Raw genomic sequence first — 25365 nt, forward strand, 5'->3', positions numbered from 1 at the left:
ATACTTTTTAAATATGTCTTCATATATATAGTATATAATGTTATATGTGTATACATTTATATGATAAACCAGTTTGTGAGCTTAAAAGGGCGCACCGCTTACGTAACTCTCGTCTGTTTCTTTCTCATTTGGCTTCGGTTTATTTGTGTTTCTCAGTTTTTGTTGTATTTTGGTAGTTTTGTATATTACATGTGTTTGCTGTGAAAATATTGCATAAGTGGTGCAGACGCCTCTTCAATAAAAGGCTTATAAAAATACTTTACTTGGCCAAGCATTAAGGCTTATGGCACCAGAGCTCTCTGCGCGCTAATTTGCTTGGCTGGCGTCGAATTAGCGAAGCTAATTATCGCTAAGACAGCGATCGTAAATGATAATTGGCGAGCAAACGAAGAGGCTGCCTTGCAGAGATCAACTTTCGATTTTACTTGGCAGCCCGGCTAATTGATGAAATTCGTACTCATGCTCATTGATGCCCATACTACTCTGGGGCTGGCTAATGCAGACTTGTGGCTCTGGCAGTGATCCGATGATCGATTCAGATACGTATTTTGAGACATTTTCACTCGTTCTACCTGGCCTTTCGCTTTTCATTCGCATCTAGTTTTTGTCCACATGCAGAGCGGCTTTCTCCGATCATGATGTATTCATTAAGCCATTCGTGCCTTGACGTAATTTCATTGCCATTGGCCCGTGCGGCGACCGTTAATCCGGCGACTAGTTGTCAAATTGTAAGTCAGCAGCATTTGAGCTCTGCCAATTTCACCCGTGACGCTAACACACCTCAATGCATTAAATGAAACTAGTAGGAAAGCTCTGCTCTGCAAGTGAATGACTTGGGTAGATTCCAGTGTCAATCTCACTTGGATATGCTCTCTGGATAGACAGCAGCACAGATGGAATAGATTCACCTCGAGTACTTTCTACTCTCTTTCTACTCTAATAGAAGAGAATAATACCATTAGAGCATTGACATCTTAGCAACAGATCTTAACTCGCGATGAAAGTAAATTGTAAGACCTTCTTTTTTCTTGAATAATTACAATTTGGTACTTCTGCTCAATGAGTTTCTTGTTGGCATTCTCAAAGAGACGCAGCATTATTAAACTAAATTCTCATGGAAAAAAGTATTTTTGCATCCCTGGCTAACTTTCAATTGTGACTGTCCAGGTTTCCAGATCACTTTGCCTCGCAATGAAAGTTCATTGCTAATGCAGGTCTTGTAATTAGATTCGTTTTAATAGCAACCACAGCTTAGCTCTGCTCGGACTGGCTACTTTGTGGTATACTGAGGTCCAAGCCACTGGTCTGGTCGGGTTGGATCGAGTCTGTTCTGGTCTGGTCGCGTCGGGTCTGTTCGGCTCAAGCGGAATTGCGGCAGTCATTGAAATTCCTCACCCGTGACTCAATGCCTCTGCGAGTTTTCATTAGATCTGCGGTTGCTGCTTTGAATAAATCAGTTCATTTGCTTGTAGTGCAGTGTAGCTTTGACATTTAACGTTTTATTTTTTCCCCTCGTTATTTTATGTTTGCTTGTGTCATGAGCTGGATTTGAAAGAACCTATAATTGAAGCGATAAAGTAACTCTGTCAACCAGTTCTATTAATTAATTATAAAATGTTTCTTTTATGTATGTATAAATGATTGTGTTTGTATGTTTATATAAATATACATATATTTATTGATTGTAATTAAATATATAACAAACCTAAGCACATTTAGTATAACATTTGATTTTTTAATTCTGCATTGGACGCAACGAAATTTCTCAGATATTTTAACATTGAAGATTCTATCAAAGATATTAGTCCACAGAATATATGAGTATAAAATTGTATTTGTAATAACAAACATTATAGGTATACACTATTCACTTCTTCATTTAGTTAAGTGAGAATTCGAAGATGTTTTTGGAATTTTAGATAAATTCAGTATGAATTGTGCGTAAAAAAGGATTAAATTAGTGGATCATTTCTGTTGAGTCTCATCTCCTTTCTTCTATTACGTATGTATCTTACTCATTCAACAGCTGATAGAGGCTTTTGCTCGTATTTGGCGTTACATTTCTTAAAGTGCCTGCAAATTGTTGAAGTGAAAGAGAAATTAATTCTAATAAGGTTCCATTCAAAATTTTTGCTCTCCCATCAAGCCAATCTTACGTAGAATTGTCTCAATTAGAGTAATGATAAACCATACGTTATTGCTGAATGCAAAAATTGTTTATCTACATTGAAATCATATTTTAGCAATGCTTTCTATGCTTTCAATGTTTTCATTTTCTATCCAAAGTAATCGAGATTATGCCAATATCTATTGCTGAATCTTGAACATGGAACTATCCATCAGCATAAATATATATTCTCTCATTATAATAATTTTAATTGATCAGATTAGCAAAGATCAATGTAGCGTAAACACTCGAACGCAGCATGAAACGTCTGAAAGTATCATTAATCATCCAAGATTTCTCTCAAATACAAGTAAACGTGCAAATATCATAACTAGTTCAGCCTCAGCCAGTTATCAGTTAGCGAGGAGTTGTATGAATTTCTAATCACAGCCAGTGATTAGTTGCTGATTTGGGTGCTTTAATGATTTGATGTGCTCGGCCTTGGCAACATCGATCATCGATCATCGATCACCGATCAGCGGCAACTTTCAGTTGACAGCAACACGTTCGACTCGAGCTCTATAGATAGTCGCTGGTTGGCACACATGAGTGATAATGCATCGAGCAGACGAGCTGTGTGTGTGTGAGTGTGTGTGTCTGGGTGTATGAAACCGCTTTGGCAAACATTGAAAATGGAAATGGGACTCGCGTTTTCTTTTTTCGTGTACGCCGCAGATGTTGACCCAATCGGCGATTGCCAAGCCCCAAACGGCCGAAAAGCAGTCACCCGTAATCTCAGCCCCATCCCAACTGCCAAATGAACTGGCCCGTTCAACTGCTAGACATCCGGCGATATCATCAATGGCTTGGCTAATGACAACTTTCGCTTTTTCGGCGCTCTACGATTAAGAAAGCCGAGGAGTATCCAACTGGTTGCATCCAGTCAAGCTCAGACTCCGACTCCAACTCCAACTCAAAGTCAATGACTGCTCTGACTCAGTGACTCCTGCGTGGTCGTTGTCAGCTGCGGCATCGACTAGCTCATAATTGGCGATTTAGCCCCGGCAACTCTTTGTATTTGGCGCTCATCTAGAGAAGACAGGATCAGCTGAATTTCACCAGCAGCCGCAGCGCCACCAACAGCAGCAGCAGCAGCAGCCGATATGGCAAACCGGCGGCCAATAATGAAAGTTCACACTATTGCAGGTTTCTAGATCTGTCGTGCGATGTTGATGTTCATGTTGATATTGATATAGATGCTGTGTTTCCATCGCATCGCTAAAGTCATTGACATTGACAGTGGATAAGACGGTGTCATTGCCTGAGTCAATTAATGCCCATTCATACTTTTTTTGTCATATGACTTCAGCTGGTGTATTATCAATCTATATACCAAAGTCTCCCATTACTGTATATCGATAAATCTCAATTTTAAATAAGTTTTCATATATCATATATGTACTTTTAATCGGGCACAGAAATTAATATTAGATATTGATTTCAAATACGTTTCGTTAAAGCCTATTTGTCGCGTGTCTATCGACATGAATGTCAAGCCACGTTCTACAACTAATTATCGATAAACTAGTTTCCTCAAAAAATATTTGTATACGTTGTGTGTTTGTTCATCTGGGTATAGAACTAATCCATATTCTAAACATTTACCTAAATCGATAAATATAGATATCAAGCTTGATTATTATCGATCTGAACTTTAGTCACTTTACTGTATATCGATAAATACCTTATTTCAGCTTAACTTATATGCTCATGTTTTATTATCATAACTCTCAGAGTGTCTTCCCACATTTCTTAATTATCGATAAATATCGATATTTTAGGAACTCTTGTTTATAGAAGCGGGGCTCCAGCTGGTGAGCTCGCTGGCTACAGGGCAGCTCACAGTCAGGGCCACTCGACTACATGCTAGCACTCTTGTCTGTTCATTGTTGCTTAATTGCAAATACCTTGGGTCAAAATTCAGAATGGGCCACTAAATTTCTCACGTTAATAATGCATCTTGTTGGGCTGGATTGGCCAACAATGGGACATTTGGATTCACACGGCATAAATCTCGACAAAATGCGATGCTAAATGCGCCACCTTATCGCCCGTGACCATCCACTCACTCATGTTTGCTAGTTTTTGTGACTTTTGCTTTATATAAGTGGCGCACCTGCACCCGAGGCAAAAGTGCATCTGGCTGGGCCTATGCTCCGCTGGCTGCACTTTAATCCAAATTTCAAATGTTAAGCTTTTCGATTGCACAACTCGTGCTGAGACGGCGGCGGCTTCGCTCCGAGTGCTTTTGATCTGCATATGTATGTGTGTGCCGCGCCCCTGGCGTATACGCAATTCCGCCAGGCATTGATCTCTGCGGGGCGTTGACATTGGCTTGGGGCTCGAGTGCGTGAAACGTGACGCTACGTGACTCGACGTGCCGCAAATTCTGGCCCGGCTACGTGCACCATCGAAAATATCAGATAGTGCCGTTATGCGCTCAACTGCCTTCAAATTACAGAGCCAAATTGAACAGAAGTACATTGTGTCTGGGAGACTCGACTGCCTCCATGGCACATTCGCGTGCTTCTATGGGTGTTGGAGTTTATGGTGACGCCTACCCGAAGTGAAGGGCAAATCTTTAGCGATCAAACTTAAAAGGTTGACAACTTCTCATCGCCTCCAAAGATGCGACTCGACGATGTTTATGTTTATGCTCAAAGTAATATACAATGGATATGGAAATGACTTGAGCTTGTCATTAATAATATAAATCAAAAGCGTTAAGGAATGCATATTTCTGCCTTTAAGACACCTCTTAAACACTTAAACACTTCAATACTTGGGCAAGAATATCTTTGGCAGTCTTTATACCCATTGAAATTCGTTGAAAGTGGGGGTTTATTGTTTATTGATTTGGGAGTTATTGGGTACATTGTAAAAGTTTACGAAGCAGATAGAGTCTAATGAGTTTATATCTTTGATCAGGACCGATTAATCAATTTCGATAAGTTCATCTTTCGTCTCTTTAGCTTAAAAATATTTGCTTCGACTTTTCGATTTGATTTTAAGTACACTGAACATTTGTGTAAAATAAAACTGGCATAAAAATAATGAAAACTAATTCACTTTCGTGAATGAGTATAAAAATTAACATTTTGTAAAGAAAAAAATTTTTAAATGAAGAAAAACTCTTCAATATATTTTTCAAAATTCATTAAATATTTCACTTAGATAAAAATATAGAGTAAAATAAACAAAATTAATATAAAGAGTGGGTTAGTTAATTCTATGAGAGAAAATTTAGAGATGAAATCAAATTTTGCATGCATATTTTACATATATAAATATTTATGGAGACAAAGTCCAGAGTCCTTGATAACTATATAGGAAAGAAGTCTGCAGATTTGATGATCTTATTCAATTGAAAAATATATATTTCATGTTTTTTCCTTAGAGTCTTCCATAACCAAACGTAAGGCTGTCTATGTCTAATCTTAATTAAACCTAAAATTTGAAAAAATAAATAATAATACAATTGATAAATAAAAGATAGTTGGCATCATAAACTAATGTTATTAACCCATTGATTGTCCATTTCAAAGATCTTTGCTTATCAGGTAAAATATGGCTAAGCTTTGATTTATTTTAATAATAAACAGACTGACTACATACACGTATATGTATATGTAGATCAGCAACTAACTCATGTCAAGGACTGATCACATTTGACATTGCCTACTACAAAAGTTGAAATGTGGGTCGTTCATAAGTTTCATAAGCCATTGCCAATTCTAATGCGAATTCTCAGCGGGCCATTGTGAGTAAGTGCAGCAGCCACACTTGTAGGCAATCATGGGCAATTAAAGCCACATGCGTACATACATATGCATGCGAATGTACATGCATATGCTTAAATAGCCAGTTTAATTTTCAAGGCCAACGCGGGACAGACTCTATGCAAAGCGATCGACAGCAGCAGCAACAGCAGCAACTGTAACCAAGTTAACAGCAGTAACGAGAGCAACATCAGCTGCAGCAGCAGCAGCAACAACTGTGGATGAGATACTATTGCAATTATGTACGCAGTAACTATATGCGAAATCGTTTTTGCAGGCGTAACGACTGCCTGACTGACTGGCTTACATAAGAAACTGGGCTCCAGCTGCAGTTGCTGCTGCTGCTGTTGCTGTTGCTGCTGCTGCTGCTGGCAACAGAGGCAAATATATGTGCCACAGTTGTCCAGCGGTTGCCGTGTTGCAACTTATCGACATCATCAGCCAACTGGCTGGCATAAAAAGAAGTTGTTATTTAGTGGCCGGCCGTGTTGTCTCTCTTCTGGTCGTGTCTGCACTTTGGGGACAGCTCTTTAAAGAGATTCTCGAATTGAACCTGTTGTCGTCACCCCGGCCAATCGAGTCGATATGCCTTTAAATGCAAGGGACTCGGACCGATTTGGAGCGATTGCTGCAGTTGCCCAAAGTGGCATGCATGCATGTACATGCCGCATGCATGCATGCACTATGAGTTTTTCATCTTTGGCGTCAAATTGACAAATTTGTCCGCAGTCCGCAGTCCGCTGGCCAATCAATGCCCATGCGCCGCTATTGTACAATCTGAATTGCTGGCATTTTATTTAGATATTTTGTTGGCTGTGAATTTCAGCTTCGGCTTGAGCGTTTCATTGCAATTTGCAATTTGTACGCAATACGATTTTTTCAGCAGCTGCCGGCTGCATTTGCTTGTCGTTTCGCCATCGATAATAAAGAAATGTTAGGCAATGCGTGCGACAGACGAAATGACAACAACAACTGCAGCAACAGCAGCAACAACAACAACAACAGCAGCAACAACCAATGTAAATTATGGCCATGTATAAATGTAAATTAAAAGTCGTCTTATAGACATTTATTGTTGTTGTTGTTGTTGTTGTTGTTTTTGCTGAGCCATGCTCAATCAAATATATTTTGGTCTTCACTCAGGCACTCAGTAAATAGACCATTACCTAAATATAAATAACTATATGTATGTATGTGTGTGTGTGCGTATGTGCGTGTGTGTGTTCCCTCTGCAAGTGGATCGACCAAAATGCTTTGTCCCACAAGTGCCTTGCAAATGGCACACTCCAACTAGTGCCGGATATGGATACGGCTAACGACTTACGGCTCTGGCTTTGATTTTGGCTTGAGGGGGAAAGCGCTGCGGCCCAAGTAGTTGCTAAGCTGTTGGCTGTTGGCTGTTAGCTGTTTTGTCGTCGAGTGGCAGTCGCAAGTGCGTTCGAAATGTTACTCAAACTATTATATGAAAACACATTCCACGCCCCGAACAGTTCGCTGCCTTCTTTACAATCAACAATCGACGCACTCGACTCTTCTCTTCTCTTCATTAAGCGCACATGACTTGGGCATCTATCGACGCATCTCCCGTCCGCAGCTCCACTCTGTCATTAAAGCCGAGTTAAAAACAATTTGCTGCTTAGTCATTTGATTGGCTGGGCACCGAGTAATTTGTAGGACAGAGAATGGAGGTTTATTTTTATGAAATTATGCTTTATTGATGCTTTATTTATGATTTGCATTTGTTGTTGGTGTGGATGCTTTTCATTCTGCTATTGCTGTGAGGCGACTTGGCCCAGAGTATTGCGTGAAATGAACTTCATGTAGACTGGTTTGTGAGCTTAGGAAAGGCTTTTAGATGAGATTAGGGTAATATTACATCTAAGAAAGACAAATGTATTAATATTTGAATAACAATTTTTGTTTTTTAGTTGAATACAACTTTTAGTAGATTTTATATTTGAAGTTAATTAATTAAATGTAAAAAGAAAAAAAATTAGACATTTCACTTGGTTTTTTCTTGTTTATTCAATATTATATTATTATTATTCATTCAATATACATATTTGTTATATTTGTAATTAAATATAACTCTTATTATTATAGCGATAATTAATTCATAAAGGTTTAAATAATTAATATGATTTAAATGTATATTTATTTCAATTATCAATTTACTTAAAAAAAAAAAAAAAAAAGCCTATGTATTGATATATAATTTATACAATTTTTAACATTTTATTTTTATTTTTATTTTTTTTTATTGTATTAAAGGATAGTAATAAATTTTAATTCTATTATTATTATATATTATATTTAAACAAATTTTTAAAATAATATATATATATGATAATTAATAGCATGTATATATTTTTTTTTTTTAAATTGAAGCTGGCTTTAAAAATTTACTTTGAATTTGTTACCTTTTTGTTACAAATTCATTATTAGATATATTGATGAATAATTAATATAATAATAAAATATATATATGTATATATTAAACCTTAATTGAACAAAAATTAACATTTATAATTTATAAATACTATTACTTTTGTATTGTACGATTCCAACTACTTCCAGTAAACACACACGATATTGTTACATATCTGGGGCTATACAAAATTACGAGACTTCCAAAAAGAAAACTTCGTTTTGAAATCAATTGATTTGGTCCGTCTATAGACATTGAGTCTTTGCTGTATGGTGGAGCTTTCGTTTTGGGCGCCATTTACACAAATAATAAAATTGAGCTGAAAATGAGATACTTTAGCCGCTGCTTATATAATCGGCTCATAAAAGAAAGAGTTAGCTTCCTGCTATTTCCTTCAGCCTCAAATTAATAAATAGAAAACATACATGACAATGCTGTGAACCATATAAATACACGCACACATATGCGTGTATTCCTACCTATAGCTCTGCTAATTAGCCAAAGACAACATCAAATTATTGCAGATGATGGCGATCCCCACTTGGCGTTTTTACCACTTTTCACTCAAATACAAATCTTTCAAGTTTTTTGTTTTTATATTTTTCTGTTTGTGTAAAATTAACTTCGGCTTCGATCAATGAATGCGACTGTGTGTGCGTACGTGCGTACGTGCATGCGTATGTGTGTGTGTGTGAGTGTGTGTAATATAAAAACCGGCATGACTCGCATACACGCACATTCCATGAACAGACTGCCGCTATTTGTTGTTTCTTATGCTTTCTTATATAATTATACCCTGTATATATGTGCTGGCGTATGAATGGGCATATATGCACAAGAAGTAGAAGAATGGAGAAGATGAATGAAGGCTGTCATTAATAAACATGTACATATATGAATGGGCAGTTGCTGAGAAAAGGCTTTTATATAAATATTTATATATATGTGTATATAATATTAGTAGTAAATATATATGTACAGATATAGTTAACATAGTTATAAAGAGCCAACATTTGCGAAATAGACAAATTTATTCAAGTTAAAATGTCACATTTAAAACAAAAATTAACAAATGAGTATATGCAAATATTGCAACATACATAGATTCTTGAGTAATATATGCCAGTAAGCAGACCCGAACAAGTCCCATATATCGTCATCATTAGCCACACACACACATAGAGATATTGAGAACTAAATATGCCTCGTTTATTATGCATTTACCATAGCCTAAACAGATTTACCGTGCAAAGACAATTGCACTCCATTTTGTCCAGTTCCAGGGTATATTGTAGTCTCTCAATTTTGTCTATGATTTCTTTCAGCTGTCCAAAATTCGCGGCGTATGTAAGGTGGTCCATAAAATATATAACATACATCTGTAATATAAGCCATGATTGTTTGCTTAGCTTTGCTTTGAGCCTGTTGTCTTTACGATGTTACCAAACTTTGGCATTTCGATTTAAAAACTCGGTATTTATATTGCATTCAATTCGCTGAATTTGGGTTATTTTTATCACCCAAGAATGTCAGGTGTGAACGACTGCGTAATACCTGCGCCTCAAAAGCCTTTCCTAGCAGCTGAGCTTAAGCAATGCTTTCTATATATTGAGGATGGAGTCCTGCGGGAATGATTGTAATTCGAGTCATACAGCTACACTAGCCAACACACACACACACACACACTTTTTAATTGACGAACGTGTGATTGGTAGCATGGTTGACAGACTTGGATTTCCATTTGGGCATTTGCCCTAATTGCCGCACAGCTTATGCAGCTTATGCAATGGAGCGCAGCAACTGGTTGAATTATTGGCACCTGAGCTGCTTCCTCATTTGAAGCGCCCGCAGCGACAGCTCTGTGACTTCCCACCGCATTGGAAACCCACAACAAAGAGCGAGCATAAAGTCGGCTTGCTGTTGTATTTCAATGGATTGAATTTGCATAGAAAAGTCATAAGGTTGTGTAACGTGTTTTGATAGATGTTAGAGTTGGTGTTGGTGTTGGTGTTAGTGTTGGGGTCGACCTTCATGGGAATTTGACGTGGTTGAATTGCTTTGATATATTTTTGTCACTGAATCTTGTCTCCAACGTCCGCATCTTGGGCCATCGATGTCACTGTGTCAATGCCTAGATTATTATGATTTAAATATTCATCGCTAATACTTCAAACATTTTTATTATTTCTATTGCTTCGCTTACAGTTCCGGCGTGGAGCGACCTGGCAAACCCTCTTTCTCCTCTGCGCACTAGCCTACTGTATCAATGGTAAGAGTATCGGGAGATTGCTTGATTGTTTTTGTATTTTTTGATGTCTAATGTTTGCGTTGCAGTTGCGAGTGGCGAGGGTCGAGTGGTTTGCTACTATACGAACTGGAGTGTGTATCGACCGGGGACAGCCAAATTCAATCCCCAGAACATAAATCCGTATTTGTGTACACATTTGGTGTACGCATTCGGTGGATTTACCAAGGATAATCAAATGAAGCCGTTTGACAAGTATCAGGATATAGAGCAGGGTAAGCCAGACACGCCCACACACAGAGACATAGCAGTGCATAATTGAAATAAATTGAATTTCATTTCAACTCGACTTCAATTTCCGCCCTACTCCCACCCTGTCTGTCCCTCCTCTCTGACTCTGTCCTACCCAACTTCCGCAGGCGGCTATGCAAAATTCACCGGGCTGAAAACCTACAACAAGCAGCTGAAGACGATGATTGCCATTGGCGGCTGGAACGAGGCCTCGTCCCGTTTCTCCCCCCTGGTGGCCAGTGCCGATCGGCGCCAACAGTTTATCAAGAACATCTTGAAGTTCTTGCGCCAGAATCATTTCGATGGCATCGATCTGGATTGGGAATATCCCGCCCATCGTGAGGGCGGCAAGCCGCGCGACCGAGACAACTACGCGCAGTTCGTGCAGGAACTGAGAGCCGAATTCGAACGCGAAGCGGAGAAGACAGGCCGCTCTAGACTGCTGCTCACCATGGCCGTGCCGGCTGGCATTGAGTACATTGACAAGGGCTACGACGTGCCGAAGCTTAACAAGTATCTGGATTGGTTCAATGTGCTGACCTACGACTTCCACTCGTCGCATGAGCCGTCGGTCAACCACCATGCGCCACTTTACTCCCTGGAGGATGATTCCGAGTACAACTACGATGCGGAGCTAAACATTGTAAGAACTTGAGTGCCGCCCATCGAAATGTGCAACATAAACTCATTTATCTACGTCGCCTTTCAGGACTATTCCATCAAGTATTATCTCAAAGCTGGCGCCGATCGCGACAAGCTGGTGCTGGGCATACCAACCTACGGCCGTTCGTACACGCTGATCAACGAGGAGAGCACCGAGCTCGGCGCCCCCTCCGAGGGACCAGGTGAACAGGGCGATGCCACGAGAGAAAAGGGCTATTTGGCCTACTATGAGGTAGATGCCTAGTTGCTCCTTTATAACAGACACGTACTAACTAGCGTTCCCTGTACAGATTTGTCAGACACTTAAGGAAGACTCCGAATGGACCGTGGTGCAGCCCAACCCCAATGTCATGGGCCCATATGCCTACAGGCGCAATCAATGGGTCGGCTATGACGACGAGGCCATTGTGCGCAAGAAGGCCGAGTATGTGGTCGCCCACGGCTTGGGTGGCATTATGTTCTGGGCCATAGACAACGACGACTTCCGTGGAACATGCACTGGCAAGCCTTATCCCCTGATTGAGGCTGCCAAGGAGGCAATGTTCGATGCATATGGGTAAATATCGATCAAGATCAAGACCATCAAGATATTCGTGTTGGAATAGTACAGTCCCCCACATCTAAGGTCAAACCTAATCTATGACATTTTTCTATTTATCCCTTCACAGCCTGGGCATCAATGAAGTCGCCAAGTCCGTTGGCCCTCAGAAGCCGCTGCGCTCGAGAAGTCGCGAGAATGGCATCACCAGCACCAGAAAGCATCTGAACTCCGAATCAGAGTCCAGCTCACGTGGCTCCAGTGCAGCCCGGCGACCTGGCAGCAGAGGCAGCACAACGACCACGCCAGCTACGACCACCATTAGGCTGACCGAACCCAAGGGATCGTCGCTGTACATTGGCGGAAGGGGCTCGACGACGCCAGCGCCACCCACAACGCCTGATCCCGGCTCAGACTTCAAGTGCGAGGAGGAGGGCTTCTTCCAGCATCCACGCGACTGCAAGAAGTACTACTGGTGCCTGGACAGCGGTCCATCTGGCCTGGGCATTGTGGCTCATCAGTTTACCTGTCCATCTGGACTCTACTTCAATCCCGCTGCAGACTCATGCGATTTCGCGCGCAACGTCCCATGCAAGACCAAGAAGTAAGTATTATCTGATCGAGCTTCAAAGCGAGTTTCTTATTTCCCTTGTCCACTGCTCGAACACAGATCGACAACTGCGGCGCCAGTGACTTCAACCAGCACAACAACGACAACTACGCCACGCCCAACCAGCAGATACAATCGGGTGACAGCGGCGCCGGTGGCGCGACCTGTCTATCCACGTGTCACCAGCACCACAACAACCACGACTGCGGCGCCTGTGGAGGATGAGCTTGAGTACGAAGAGGACGGCGATAATACGCAAACGTCGAACAAGTCCAGTGATGCTGAAGAGGATCCACAGGTGATCAAAGAGCTCATTGATCTTATCCGCAAGGTGGGCGGCATCGAGCAGCTGGAGAAGCACTTACTGCGCAACAAGGATGGCTCCATCACGCTCAAGGAGAACTTCTCTAACGGCGCGCCAACCACACCTTCGACCATTAGCAAGTCCTTGTATGATCGTGTCCTGAGCCGTCCAGAGACTTTGGGCACATTTTCACGCAATCGCTTCAGTGCAGCGAAGGTACAGACCACCGAATCGTCTGTCGCTGACGATAGCAGCTCGCAAGCTGGCAATTCCAAATACTCCTCGGTACTGCGTGGCAATAGCCGACAGGGACCTCAAAACGAAGGTCTGGAAAAGCTTCCCGAATTCGATGGCTTCCTCAAGGAACGTAAGCAGTATGTGACAATAAATCGTAATCGCGGCGTCTCGCGCGACGACGAAGAACGCGAAGTTTCCTCGAAGGACGATCCCGAAGCAAGTGAGGAGGAAGAAGCTGAGCAGAAGTCGGAACAGATCTTCACAACGCGGCGTCCCATCAGCTCTGCCACACCATCGTACACCAGCCTGCGTCGCTCCCGGCCCACGACAACAACATCTGGCACGCCGGTAGACTCGGTGACAGAGTCCGAGCAGACGTTTGCCGTCAGGGAACAAACGCAGACCAAGCAATACGCGACTCTAAACCGCAACCGGGGACGCAGCACCGAACGACCGCAAAGCATAGTCTCGGAGCCAGAAGTTAGCTCGATAACCAATCGGTAAATAAGTGTAGAAATTCTGAACTTTGATTTCCAAGACCTAAGCCCTGAATCTCATTCTGTTTAGCTACAAATACTTGGAACGGACGCGACCCACAAAGAGCAGCGCTGATGCCAGCGTCGGGATCGACGATGCTAGTGAACACGACGCTGAGGAGGATGAGGACGAATACGAGGATGAGCCACAACAGAAAAATGTAACGGTACCAAGAAATAAAAGCAACACTACAGCAACAACAAATACACGTAAATACGCGAGCATTGGCCGCAGAACCACAACAACAACAACAACAGTCACAACACCAGAAACAACAACAACCACAACAAGTGGCACCGGCGCTGAGACTGCCAAGGCCAACAACAACCACAACAGAAGCAACACTGTGAAAATTAACAACGTAGCAGCAACCACACCAGCACCACTCAGCACCCAACCAGATATAACCACTGCAACAGCCACTATCATTAACGAAACCACTGAACCAATTGAGAGCACTATCAATACTAATATCCAAACTACTAGTACCACCAACACCCACTCACCCACACCCACACCCACACCTACGCCCACAACCACACCCACACCCACAACCACAACCACACCTACTGTAGCATCCACTATCCAAGTACCAACTACCAACAGCATTGACTCCTTGAGCTTAGCTGAAGGCATTAACGATATGTTAGAGCTACCATTGAGCACACTGCCGCCAGCTGAAGACTCAAGCGACGAGGCCCAGATCCCAGCCCTTGACTTAAAGACTAACAAATTAACAGAAGCTGCGACCCCAACGCTAACGCCAACAGCAACTGAAACAACGACGCAGCCTGAACTGGTCAAGACAGCCAAGAACGACGACAAAGACGACAACGACAGCGACAATCAGATAAACAATCTTGATAACGAGGTAACAACAACAACTGCAACTAAGACACAATCTAAGTACACAACCAGTCGCAGACGCAACAACAACCGAAACAGAGACAATATAGCCGCCGCAGCAGCAGCAATCAACGATGCTAGTCCCAATGTTGGTAGCTCTCCTGGTTTGAGTAGAGGCGATCCTAGTGTAAATAGCATTAGAAACTCCTACTCAGGTAGAAGGCAACCACCACAAAGAACCAAACAACCTGAACTGAAAACAACCGAACTACCTTTGAGCCCGACTAACACAGACTCGCTGGGTGGCATATCTAGTCCAAGACCTTTCGGTTATCCCAGACGTCGCACACGTCCCACTGCCACTAAACCACAACCTATAACCTTAACAACCAACCGCACTGTTAATAATAACGATAATGATAGCGATAGCGAAAACAAAACACAAATTGATGATGTTGCGAGCGTAGGCAAAACGCGTCTATCCACTGTGGATAGGCCCAAGGTGAGTGACAATAATAGTCAAGAGTTGTTGGACACCAGCACAAACACCCCACCACCAACAACAACCCAATCTAACATAACAACAAATGTAGTAGACGTAGACGTAGACGTAGCTGGTAATGGTGGCAATATCTTAAGGCATGACGTAGTTAGCTCCCCTAGCTTAAGCACTAAAGACAACGATGAAACATTGACAAAGAAATCCAAGTATGAATGGCGCGGAGGGCAGGGCAACGCGCGAGTGCCAACAGGTACGGTCCAGCTGCCAAATGCACTCGACAGCAACGACAAATTTTCGCGTAGGTATGCTGGCAAGCGTCTGGCAATCGAGGATGCAGAAGAGGAAAGGGACACAACTGAGGAGACAACCAAGACAACGGAGGCAACACTGGAAATTAAATCAACAAGACGCAGCTATCAAGGCATCACTCGTACCTCAAATCGTGTCGATGCGGATGCAAGTCAAACTCTGACTTCTAATAATAATGACTCAACTATATCTAGCTCTGAATCAAGTTCGAGCTCTAAGGATCAACGCACCTCTTTTAAAGTCAACTTAGATGAGGGCGTGCCATCAGGATCACTCTCAGCTGGCAAGCGTAACTACCAAAGCATAACTCGTAATTCCAGTCGTGGCCACGGTGACGAACAGATTCACTACGCTTCCATAGTTCGCGACAACAGCGGTGCTCATTTAACCGAAGACCGAAGCTCCAGCTTCATGCGTAAGCTGGATGAAGTCGAGCGAGAACACATAACCCTGCCCATACGACGGGGCGGTCTCATTACGGAGACAAGCGTTGAGGATGAGAACATTGCCGCTGAGATAATCGACGATGAGCCACGTGGCAAGACCATAGCACCGGCTTCCAGTGGCAGCTCTGATGATAGCAACACAGCAGCTGAGCTAGACTCCAAGGAGCTAGACAATAAGAAAACAGCGCTGAGTGCAAATCTTTCGACAAACGATGTGAATGTTGCAATTGATGCCGACAGTGAAGTCAGCTCTACCCCTAGTCCATCAGACGAGGCTGATGAAACTACAATCATGTCATTGCTGGATGATGATAGCACCACCTCAACAACTGAACAGCCCATAGCTTCTACGGCCTCGACAACTATTACTACTGCAGAGCCTAAGGCTGCTAAAGAGGAGTCGGCCTTGAAATTAATTGATGGCAAAGATATCACAACTGAGCAAAGTACAATTGCAAACTCAAAGGACACAGCCCCTACATCATCACGTTTCACCAATAGAACGGGCAATGGCAAATCGAAAGCCCCAAGCGATACATCAACTGACTCACGTCCCTCCCAAAAGTCAGTCAGTGCAGAGTCAAGTGAATCTAATTCGACCTTAAGCAATACAGAGACAGAAAAAACTCACACGCGACGTCCTTTCCCTCGTGCTACGACCACTACGGAGAGTCCGGACTCTACAAAAGATGTTGACGTTGACGTCAGCAGTAGCACACCACTTCCAAAGCGACGTGTCGTCGTTAGGGGCAACTACCGTCCCCGCAAAGAGGGAGATCTCTCCTCCTTGTTAGCCGTTGATGCAAACAAGCGCGTCAAATACAACCACCAGGAGGCAACACGGGAGTCTCTCAATAAGCAGGAACGAACTGAGAAAGTTAGTAACTCAACTGCAATTTCTAATAGTGAAGAAGTGAGCGAAACACCAGAAGATAAGTCTGATGTTGGAGACGCGGCACGCTTGAAGCTTAACAGTCGCACGTCACATGGAGCGATTCGCAATCGCACAAGCAGCCAAACTGAATCTTTGGGCAATGGCATAACCCGGACTCGTACAACTTACGTCCGGACACTCGATGCTGGTAAGGTTGTAAAGCGTGTCCATACCAAAATTGTGGAAGAGAAACCGGCAGAATATGAGTACATATACGATGAGGTACACGAGCCGGCGGCCACGACAACCCCGCGAACCGTTACGCGGAATCGTGGCTCAGCCAAGTTCCGCAGCACCGATCTGTCCTCACTGTTGGCATTGGACTTCGCCAGTAAAGCACAGCGTTCCAAGCAACCTCAGGCGACTGTGACTAAGACTCGCAGACGTCTCCTGAAGAAACCCAAGGAGACTATAGAGAGCGAAAAAGTTGAGGAATTTATTTACGAAAACGAAAACAACTTAGAGGATCCGGACTCAGAAACTGCAGCCCCAAGAACGACCAAAGCTACGACTACGCGCCGTCCACGCACTAGACCAACAAGGCCGAGCAGAAGGATATCTACCACCGAGAGGACTCCGACGACAGCTGAAACAACATTACCACCATCTGATGACACGGTTGATCATGAAGCTACCACACGTCGTACAGGCTTCCGTCGTCCAGCAACGACGAGAACGACAACAGTGACACCACCAACAACATCAACTACCGCAGAGGAACCTCGACCAGTGACTGTAACCAGACGAGTGCTGAACTTTAAGCGACCCGTAACCACAACGGAATCGAGTGTTCCCCCAACAGCCGAATTGCCTGAGGAAACAACAACAACGTCAAGTAGTTCAACAACAACGACGACGACGACGAGTGAACCTGCAACAGCCGCAGCAAGCACTGACAACCTTAGGGATCTGCAAAAGAGCTTTGTGAAAGCCTTGAACAACCTGCACGCCAATGGCCAGAAAAATCCCGCAGCTGAGACTACGCCAATTCCTGCAGCTAACCAGATAGTCAACCACGACGATCAGCTGTCACTGCCAATATATCATCGCCGCAAATACTATCAATATGTAAAGGACTCACCTATAACATATATTGACAAGACGCCAACGCCGCCGACGGGGAACACCGTCACCGTGGACATTCAACGTCAGATTCACGAAGTTTTCAATGTGAGCGATAATGGGACACCAGACAATTCATTAGAGGCGGACGTGGACGACGACGATTCCATGGACGAGGATCATCGTAAAGCGATGGAGCAGGCACGCGAAATCAACTCTGAATTGAGTCATTTTTTATTGAAAACCCCCGGGTCAGTGTAGGTCACCCGGGGGCAAAAGTAGAGGAGCAGGCTGAGAATGCAATTGGAGAGAGCAACAAGAACAGAAAGCAGCAGATAAGCACACCTGCAGATGCGGATAGAGATACTAATGATGACGCGGATGACAGTTTGACGAAAAATCCCTATCGACAGGGAAAAACTTTCAAAACAAAGCTAGCAACGACAAGGGGAAACGAAACGTCACGCATCGTTAAGGTATCTATACTAGAAGATGCGCCACAAGTTCGTGAAGATGGCCACGCTGGACGATCGAATCGCACTCGATTCAACTTTAGGCGACCAACGCCAGCAGCTAATTCCGATTCAGATGATGCCGGGGAAAATGAGTTAGAGACGAGCACGAAAGCTGCGCAGAGTTTTTCTCAACGTTATCGCGGCAGAGGCAATAGGACGACAACGACTGTAACTCCGGACATCAACGCGCGCCGTGTTAATGCCAGCTTGAATAGACAGTTATCAACAACAAAGCCAAATTCCCGTTCAAATATCTATCAAAGAACTACGGAAAATCCCGAAGAAACCGATGAGCTGGAGGCCGAATTGGGCGACGAAAATGATATTGTCGAAGACGAGGCTGACAAACGAGCCAAAGAAACTAAAATCACAACGAATAATAGGAGCCGCAATCCATTTTATAAAACTAGGCGATTTAATGCAACAAATACAAACTCAAGAACTGCTCAAGAAGAAAACAATACAGAAACCACTGAAAACTCAGATATTACAACGCGCCGGACGTTTACAAACTTTAATAGAGCGCAGTCAACAACAACATCAACTTCGAGGCCAACTCGCCAAAGAGTTAGGTTCAATCAGCGAATAACTACGGAAACAACTGTCGAAAGTGAAGAAAATGACGAACTTCAAGCAGAAGTAGAAAGTGAAAATGAGACTCTCGATAATGACGAGAGACCTGAGGATACTTCGGTCCGTGGTCAACTTTTAAAGAACCGTCGCTATAATACAACAGACGCAAGCTCTAGAGTCTCTCAGCGTTTCCGAGGTAAAGAAAATAACTCAACAGCCACTGAGAAAACCACGCGTCGCACTTATTCAAACCTAAATAGAGTACAGGCAACAACGACTTCAACGGCAAAACCATCAACTCGTCAAAGAGTTAGGTTCAATCAGAGAGCAACGACAGAGAATCCTGCCGAAAGTGATGAAACCGATGAGCTCCAAGCCGACTTGGATGATGGAACGGAAGAAGCAGATAATGAGAAACTGAGCACGACTGGTGTCGGAATCCGCACTTCTTCGACCGGTGAGGATGGAACAGCCCGTAGACAACTATTGAATACCCGTCGTTTGAATGCAACAGCCACGGGCCCAGAAACCTCAGATAGTAGCACCCGTCGCCCTTATGTTAGTTTAAGCAGAGATCAGTCCTCCACGACATCGACAGCGAAACCGACTACTGCTGAATCTGCTGATGAAAGCGAAGATGAACTTGAGGCAGAATTGGATGATGAGAATGAAATTGTGAATGATGAGGACATCACAACTGCAGCCACTCAAGCAACGGCAACAAGAATCAGTACGACAGATTCGAATGATAGCACGGGAGTAACTGATAAGCTCGAAGACGATGTGTCCACAAGGGCAACGACAGACACGACTACTGAGTCGGCTACGCCTAAACGGAGGATCTTGATTCGTAAACGAATCAATGAAACGAAATCTAACTCAACGGTAGCAAATAATGTTATAGACAGCACAGTCAAGGAGGATATCGAGACGCGAGGCAAGCCCCCAGCCGCTGAAGTCAACAGCAGTTCGAATTCGCGTCGTCAGCTTCTAATACGTCGCCGCAATAATTCAACAATCACCAGGGTCAACGCAGTCAAGGAAGATGAAGAAGGCTCCGATGCAAAGAGTGGCTCAGTAGATGCTGAGACTAGCAGTGACGCCATAAAAACAACCACATCAAGACGTAATCTCCTCATACGTCGTCGTTTTAATTCAACGACCACCACAACAAAGCAAAGTGTAGATAAGGATGAGCAGGCTGACTCGGTCGATGGTGTCGAGTCCACAACAATAAGCAGCCAGAGATCCAGACAACGACCACAGAGCTTCGTGCGTCGCCGGTACAATGCGACAATATCTTCGGCTCAACGCAACACTAAGGAGGAAGATAGTTCTGAAATAGATAGTAATCAAGATGATATCAAACTTACAACTCCAGTGCCAAGAATCAACAGGAATCGACCCACAACAATACGTCAGTTCACCAGACAGGGAACCCCAACGCCAGCCGCCGAAAGGGAAGTAACTGAAGACATAACGACGCGGCGTCCATATTCGACCCTGAGCAGGACACGTAGTCGCTATGGAAGCAACAGAGACACCTCAACGACCACCGAATCAGTGACTGATGCTGACGCTGATAGCGAACTCGAAGCAGACACTGACGATGCTGAGGATGATGCGCCTGCTTCAAATAAACTACCAGCGCGAGGCGGTTTCCTGCAGACGAACCGGCATAGAGCCTTGCTCGGCTCTCGCCAAAACCAGATACCCACACCTAGCAGCGAACAAACGGACAGCCGGACGCGAATCAGCTACACAGCACGTCAGACCACAACGCGGCCGACAAGGCCGAGCTCTACGACACGACGCAATATTGTGGCAATCAATAGAAATCTATATAATCGTGGTGAAGAAGAGCAAGAGCAGGAGGACGGCGAATACGACGAAGAAGAGGAGCAAGAGGAAGATGCCGAGGAGCCCGAGGAAGACGTTTATCCAAAGCCCCGAACTACCACGCCCCGTTCTATTATAAGCCAGTTACTTGCCAGCAGACAACGCACAGAAACCCCTAAGACTGAAAGTCGGACAAAGACACTAACCCAGACCCATAGTCAATCCAGGGACAAACACAACGACGACGACGACAACGACGACGATGAAGACGGCGAGAACGAGGACGAATACGACGATGAAGACGAGGATGACAACAATAACAAGAACAAGAACGCTGACAATGTAGCAGAGGTATCCAAAAAGAGTAGCACTCAACCTAACATAAGCAACAATACTAATCAGAGCACCTCACCTAAAGTAGCTAGTCAAGTTTTTGGCACAACACGTGGTAATAGCACCGTAGCAAACTATATAAATAATCGTTTTAAGTTCCCTAATTCTAATTCTAACTCTAAATCTAACGAAAACAAAAACACAAACAATAGCACCAACAGCAAAACCATTTACACAAACAACAAACAAACACAACCAGTCACAGTCGGTAATGCTAATAACAATAACGATGAGACTGAAGATGATGATAGTCTAGATGCAGATATTGATTATGAGGAGACGGATAAGAATGATAATGATAATGCAAATGAGAATGGGGCACCAAAGCGTGTTTTAAATGACCTAGGTAATGACGTTAATTCTAAACGACGTTTTCAGAATCGATATCAAGTGAGCCGCACTAGAGGCACCACGACTACAACGACACCCAGAGCAACAGCCTCGACAACAGCGGCAACAGCAAATACACGACGTTTGTCCTTTGGCTCACGCAGCCGCGCTCAGGTAACTAAATTATCTATAGTCGGTGACGAATCATCAGATGATGAAGATGATGATGATGATGACGAAGCTGATGCCACAGAGACGACAACTGTTGCTCCAACAGTGACAACAGCAGCGACGCCGAGCACTAAGCCAACATTGAAACGCATACGAGTACTTAAATATCGACGACCGCTTCAGTCTATTGATAGTAGCAATAGTACAAGCACCAGCACCACCAACACCAACACCAACACCACTAATAGCGCCAGTACCACACACACTGAGAACATCACAGACACAATCACATTAGCAAACAATACAACGAAGCGTTTCCGAAAAATTGTGCGCAAGCTTAGGCCAGTCCAGATTGCGAGCGACTCGAATAGGTCGAGCGATGGGGAGCAGTCGGGCGTGGTTGGGGAAAGCACCACAACCACACGCAAACCGTTCCAGCCCAGTCGCTCTCGCTTCGGAGCTGAGTCGCACTCTGAGCAGGTGCACGATGAAGGCGAAGATGGTAAGGACAAGGAAGCAGACCGACATCCCTTGGACTTGCAGCGGCTGCGAAATCGCCTCAAGACTCAACAGGCCCGCGGGGAGCCTGAGGATGGAGTGCTTAGCAGCAGACTGCAGGGTAGCGAAGAGGAGACAGAGAGCGAAGGCAACTCGGCATTGCAGCAGCTGCGCGATAAGGTAAAGGCCGAGCAAGCACGTGGCACTGGGGAGCAGGGTGTGATAAACGATAAGCTCAAGAAACTGTTGGTCGAGAAGGCCACTGCAAGCCAAGGCGACAGCAATGCGATCATTGATGATGACGAGAAGATTTCCAGCACAACTGCCAAATCTGCTTTGCGTCCGGCTTTCCGCCGCAAGCTGGTGGCCAAGCGACCCTACGTACCGTCAACTAGCAACGTGCCTACGAAGGCTCCTCTAAGCCTAAACAGCACACGGCCCACAGCCAAGTTCGTGCGTCGCAAGAACGGACGCTTCGATCCCTTCAATTCCAGCGTACGTAACAAGGGCGAGGGCTTTGTGCGGAACGATCCTAGAGGATCGCGATTGCCAGGCACCGATCGCTTTAAGCAACAGGAAACAGAAGGTGAAGAAGATGACGATGAGGCTAACGACGACGAGGAGTACGAGAAACAGCAGGAACATCCACCGGCACTCGTTAGAACTAGTTTGCTGGGCAGTCAGGCGGCGGTGCGAAAGCCTTTTACGCCCAAGAGCAAACAGCCTAAGGCCGATGCAAACAGTGATAACAGCGAAGATGAATACGATGAGGACGATGATGGCGATGATGATGATGAAGAAGAAGAAGAGAACGAGCAAGACGATGAGCAGCATCAAACTGTTTCCAACCAAGAGCAAGGCGACAGCACTAACAAGCCTCAAACACCCGCCTATCGCGCCAAGGACAATCGCGTGCTGCCCGGTAGTCGACCAAGCTTCTCTCCGACCGGCAGCGGTGGCAGTCCCATCGGTGGCAACGTGCCCTTCAATCCCCGTAATCGCCAGCCCAATTCCAGCCAGAGCACCCCCTCGGCACCGTCCAATCGATTCGGCGGCAGCAACCGTCCGCGAGTGATCAATCGCCCGCCCGGAGTGGCGACGCCCAATTTAACATTGCGTCCTGTGGCCAAGAACTATGAGCGCACCACCCCGCTAACCCCTCTGAAACCCGCCCCGTTCATACCCAGCAGCAATCGCAGCTACGAGCGCAAGTACACAGGTCCGTCGACGGAAGCACCGGAAACTGCCAGCGAGAATCCATTGATCGAGGACTTGAATATCGATGCGCTCAATGCACGCAACAAAAAGATCTTCGACATCAACAGCAAGAAGCATACGACGCTTAAGCCAAAGGTGGCCCCTAAGGCTGAGTCAGACCTAGAGAGTGGAACTGAAACTGCACTAGAAAGGGATGAGGACAGCGATGAGCAGCAGCAGCAGAATCAGGGCTATGTGACTACCACACCAACCACACCAACAACAAATCCAACATCAACACAGTCAACAGACACCACAAACACTGAAACCGAACCCGAAAACGAAAACGATAACGAAACCGCACAGCCACCAATTGTGCACCATGTTCCAATGTATGCTAATGAAGCCACAAACATCTCTTCACTCCCACAGGACAAAGAGACGGCCACGTTGTCGTTGACGACGCAGTCGCCACCGCCGGCGACGACGCTGCTGCATGTATTCACCCTGGTCGAGGGCGAGGCTGAGGAGGATCAGGAGCCCACTGGGCGACCGCTGGGTAGTAAGATCACCGCTGTGGAGCCCAAGCATAAGCTCATCGAAATCAATCGCATTGTAGAGATAAACTCCAAGCAGGCCAAGGCCGCCCACCGCAAGTCCAAGGCCAATCAAGACTTCGTCACGCTGCGCGTCGAGTCGCTGCCCCACGTCGAGCAGCTAGGTGAGATCAGTGTGGTGAAATACGTGCATTTGGTGGACGGCAGCGATATTCAGATAAACGACGGCCACAGCACCGTTGCGGACTACACCCCCACCGAGCCCAGCACGCCCTCTAAGAACTCCGCACCGGTGCGCAACAGCCTGCCCCAGACGGAGGGCGACAGCGAGTCGGAGCGCAATGGCAAAGCGCTGCTGCCGGAGGTAATACGCAGTGCCTACGAAACGTCAACCATATCGCTCGAAGGACTCTTCGATTCGGAACGCAAGGCCAAGCAGCTGAACCTCAATAGCATCGACAAGGAGAGCAACACGGAGCGTTCGCTGAACGTCGAACTGGATGCAATTAACAACACCGAACCGCCGACGGCTCTGCCGGCCCTAGCGGCCGCCTTGCCAACCGTCCAATACGTAAGACCCATTGTACCCCTACTTCGTCCCGAATCCAATGAATCCTCACCCCTAATCATCTCGATAGCCAATCTCGACAAGGTCATACTAAGCAAGGTGCAAACGCCGGAGGGCGAGTCAGATGCCAGTGCCAGTGCCAGTGCAGCAGCTGCGACCGGCATCGACGACAGCAGCAGCACCCTGTTGCCGCCAACCAGCAGCAGCAGCAGCCCCACCCAAACCGCCGCCGACACTGTCTCCGACTCGAATTCAGCGTTCTCAGTGCGGCATGCGTCCGTGCTGCAGGCGCCGTTCCATGATCGGCTCGCGGACCCCCACAGACAAACGATAGATAATACACTAACAAATGGCGCTATTAGTGGCACTGATTACAACAGCAACAACATGAACAACAGCAACATAAACAACAGCAACATTCATACAACACTCACAAATAGTAGCCGCATTAGCAAAAAGATCAGCTACAGCAGCGAAACGCATGTGGTGCGCCGCAAGAAGTCGCGTCGTGGGCGTGGCCAGCGGAAGCGTGAGCGTCACAACAATACAACAACAACAACAACAACAGCAACAATAGAAACACCAACCACATTGGCGCCTTAAGTCCGGTGCAATACACACACACACAAAAAAAAAAAAAAAAGTAAAAAATCGTAGTTAGTTATTTCTAGTCTTATTTTTTGTACAGAGAGAGACAAACGCATTAAGCTTCTCACGCTGTCGCCCTGTAAATATTCGGCTACGTAACTCTGTCCTTTTAAAATTAGAGCATTTTCTTCGCCTTCTTTCACTCTTCTTCTTGCAATAACAATGAGAAATGGAAAGA

The 25365-nt window shown here is 45.0% G+C and overlaps 1 protein-coding gene across 2 annotated transcripts in view; it reads left to right on the top strand.

Moving 5' to 3' along the window:
* LOC6584927 (serine-rich adhesin for platelets) overlaps nt 1-25165 on the top strand; it is a 34690-nt gene extending 9525 nt beyond the window's left edge. Inside the window, exons 3-12 of one of the 2 annotated variants that reach the window (XM_044007264.1) lie at nt 10580-10643; nt 10709-10894; nt 11039-11553; nt 11620-11805; nt 11864-12129; nt 12242-12715; nt 12782-13762; nt 13830-15147; nt 21597-24542; nt 24610-24730. In XM_044007264.1, the coding sequence (XP_043863199.1) occupies nt 10580-10643; nt 10709-10894; nt 11039-11553; nt 11620-11805; nt 11864-12129; nt 12242-12715; nt 12782-13762; nt 13830-15147; nt 21597-24542; nt 24610-24633 (6960 nt within the window). In that variant the 3' untranslated portion in view covers nt 24634-24730. Of the gene's footprint in view, nt 1-10579; nt 10644-10708; nt 10895-11038; nt 11554-11619; nt 11806-11863; nt 12130-12241; nt 12716-12781; nt 13763-13829; nt 15148-21596 lie in introns of both variants that reach the window. The other variant, XM_044007263.1, reaches the window with a different exon arrangement.
* Nucleotides 25166-25365: the final 200 nt, after the last annotated feature.

The sequence above is a fragment of the Drosophila mojavensis genome, unplaced genomic scaffold (genome assembly GCF_018153725.1).
Source record: "Drosophila mojavensis isolate 15081-1352.22 unplaced genomic scaffold, ASM1815372v1 contig_136, whole genome shotgun sequence".
NCBI lineage: Eukaryota > Metazoa > Arthropoda > Insecta > Diptera > Drosophilidae > Drosophila > Drosophila mojavensis.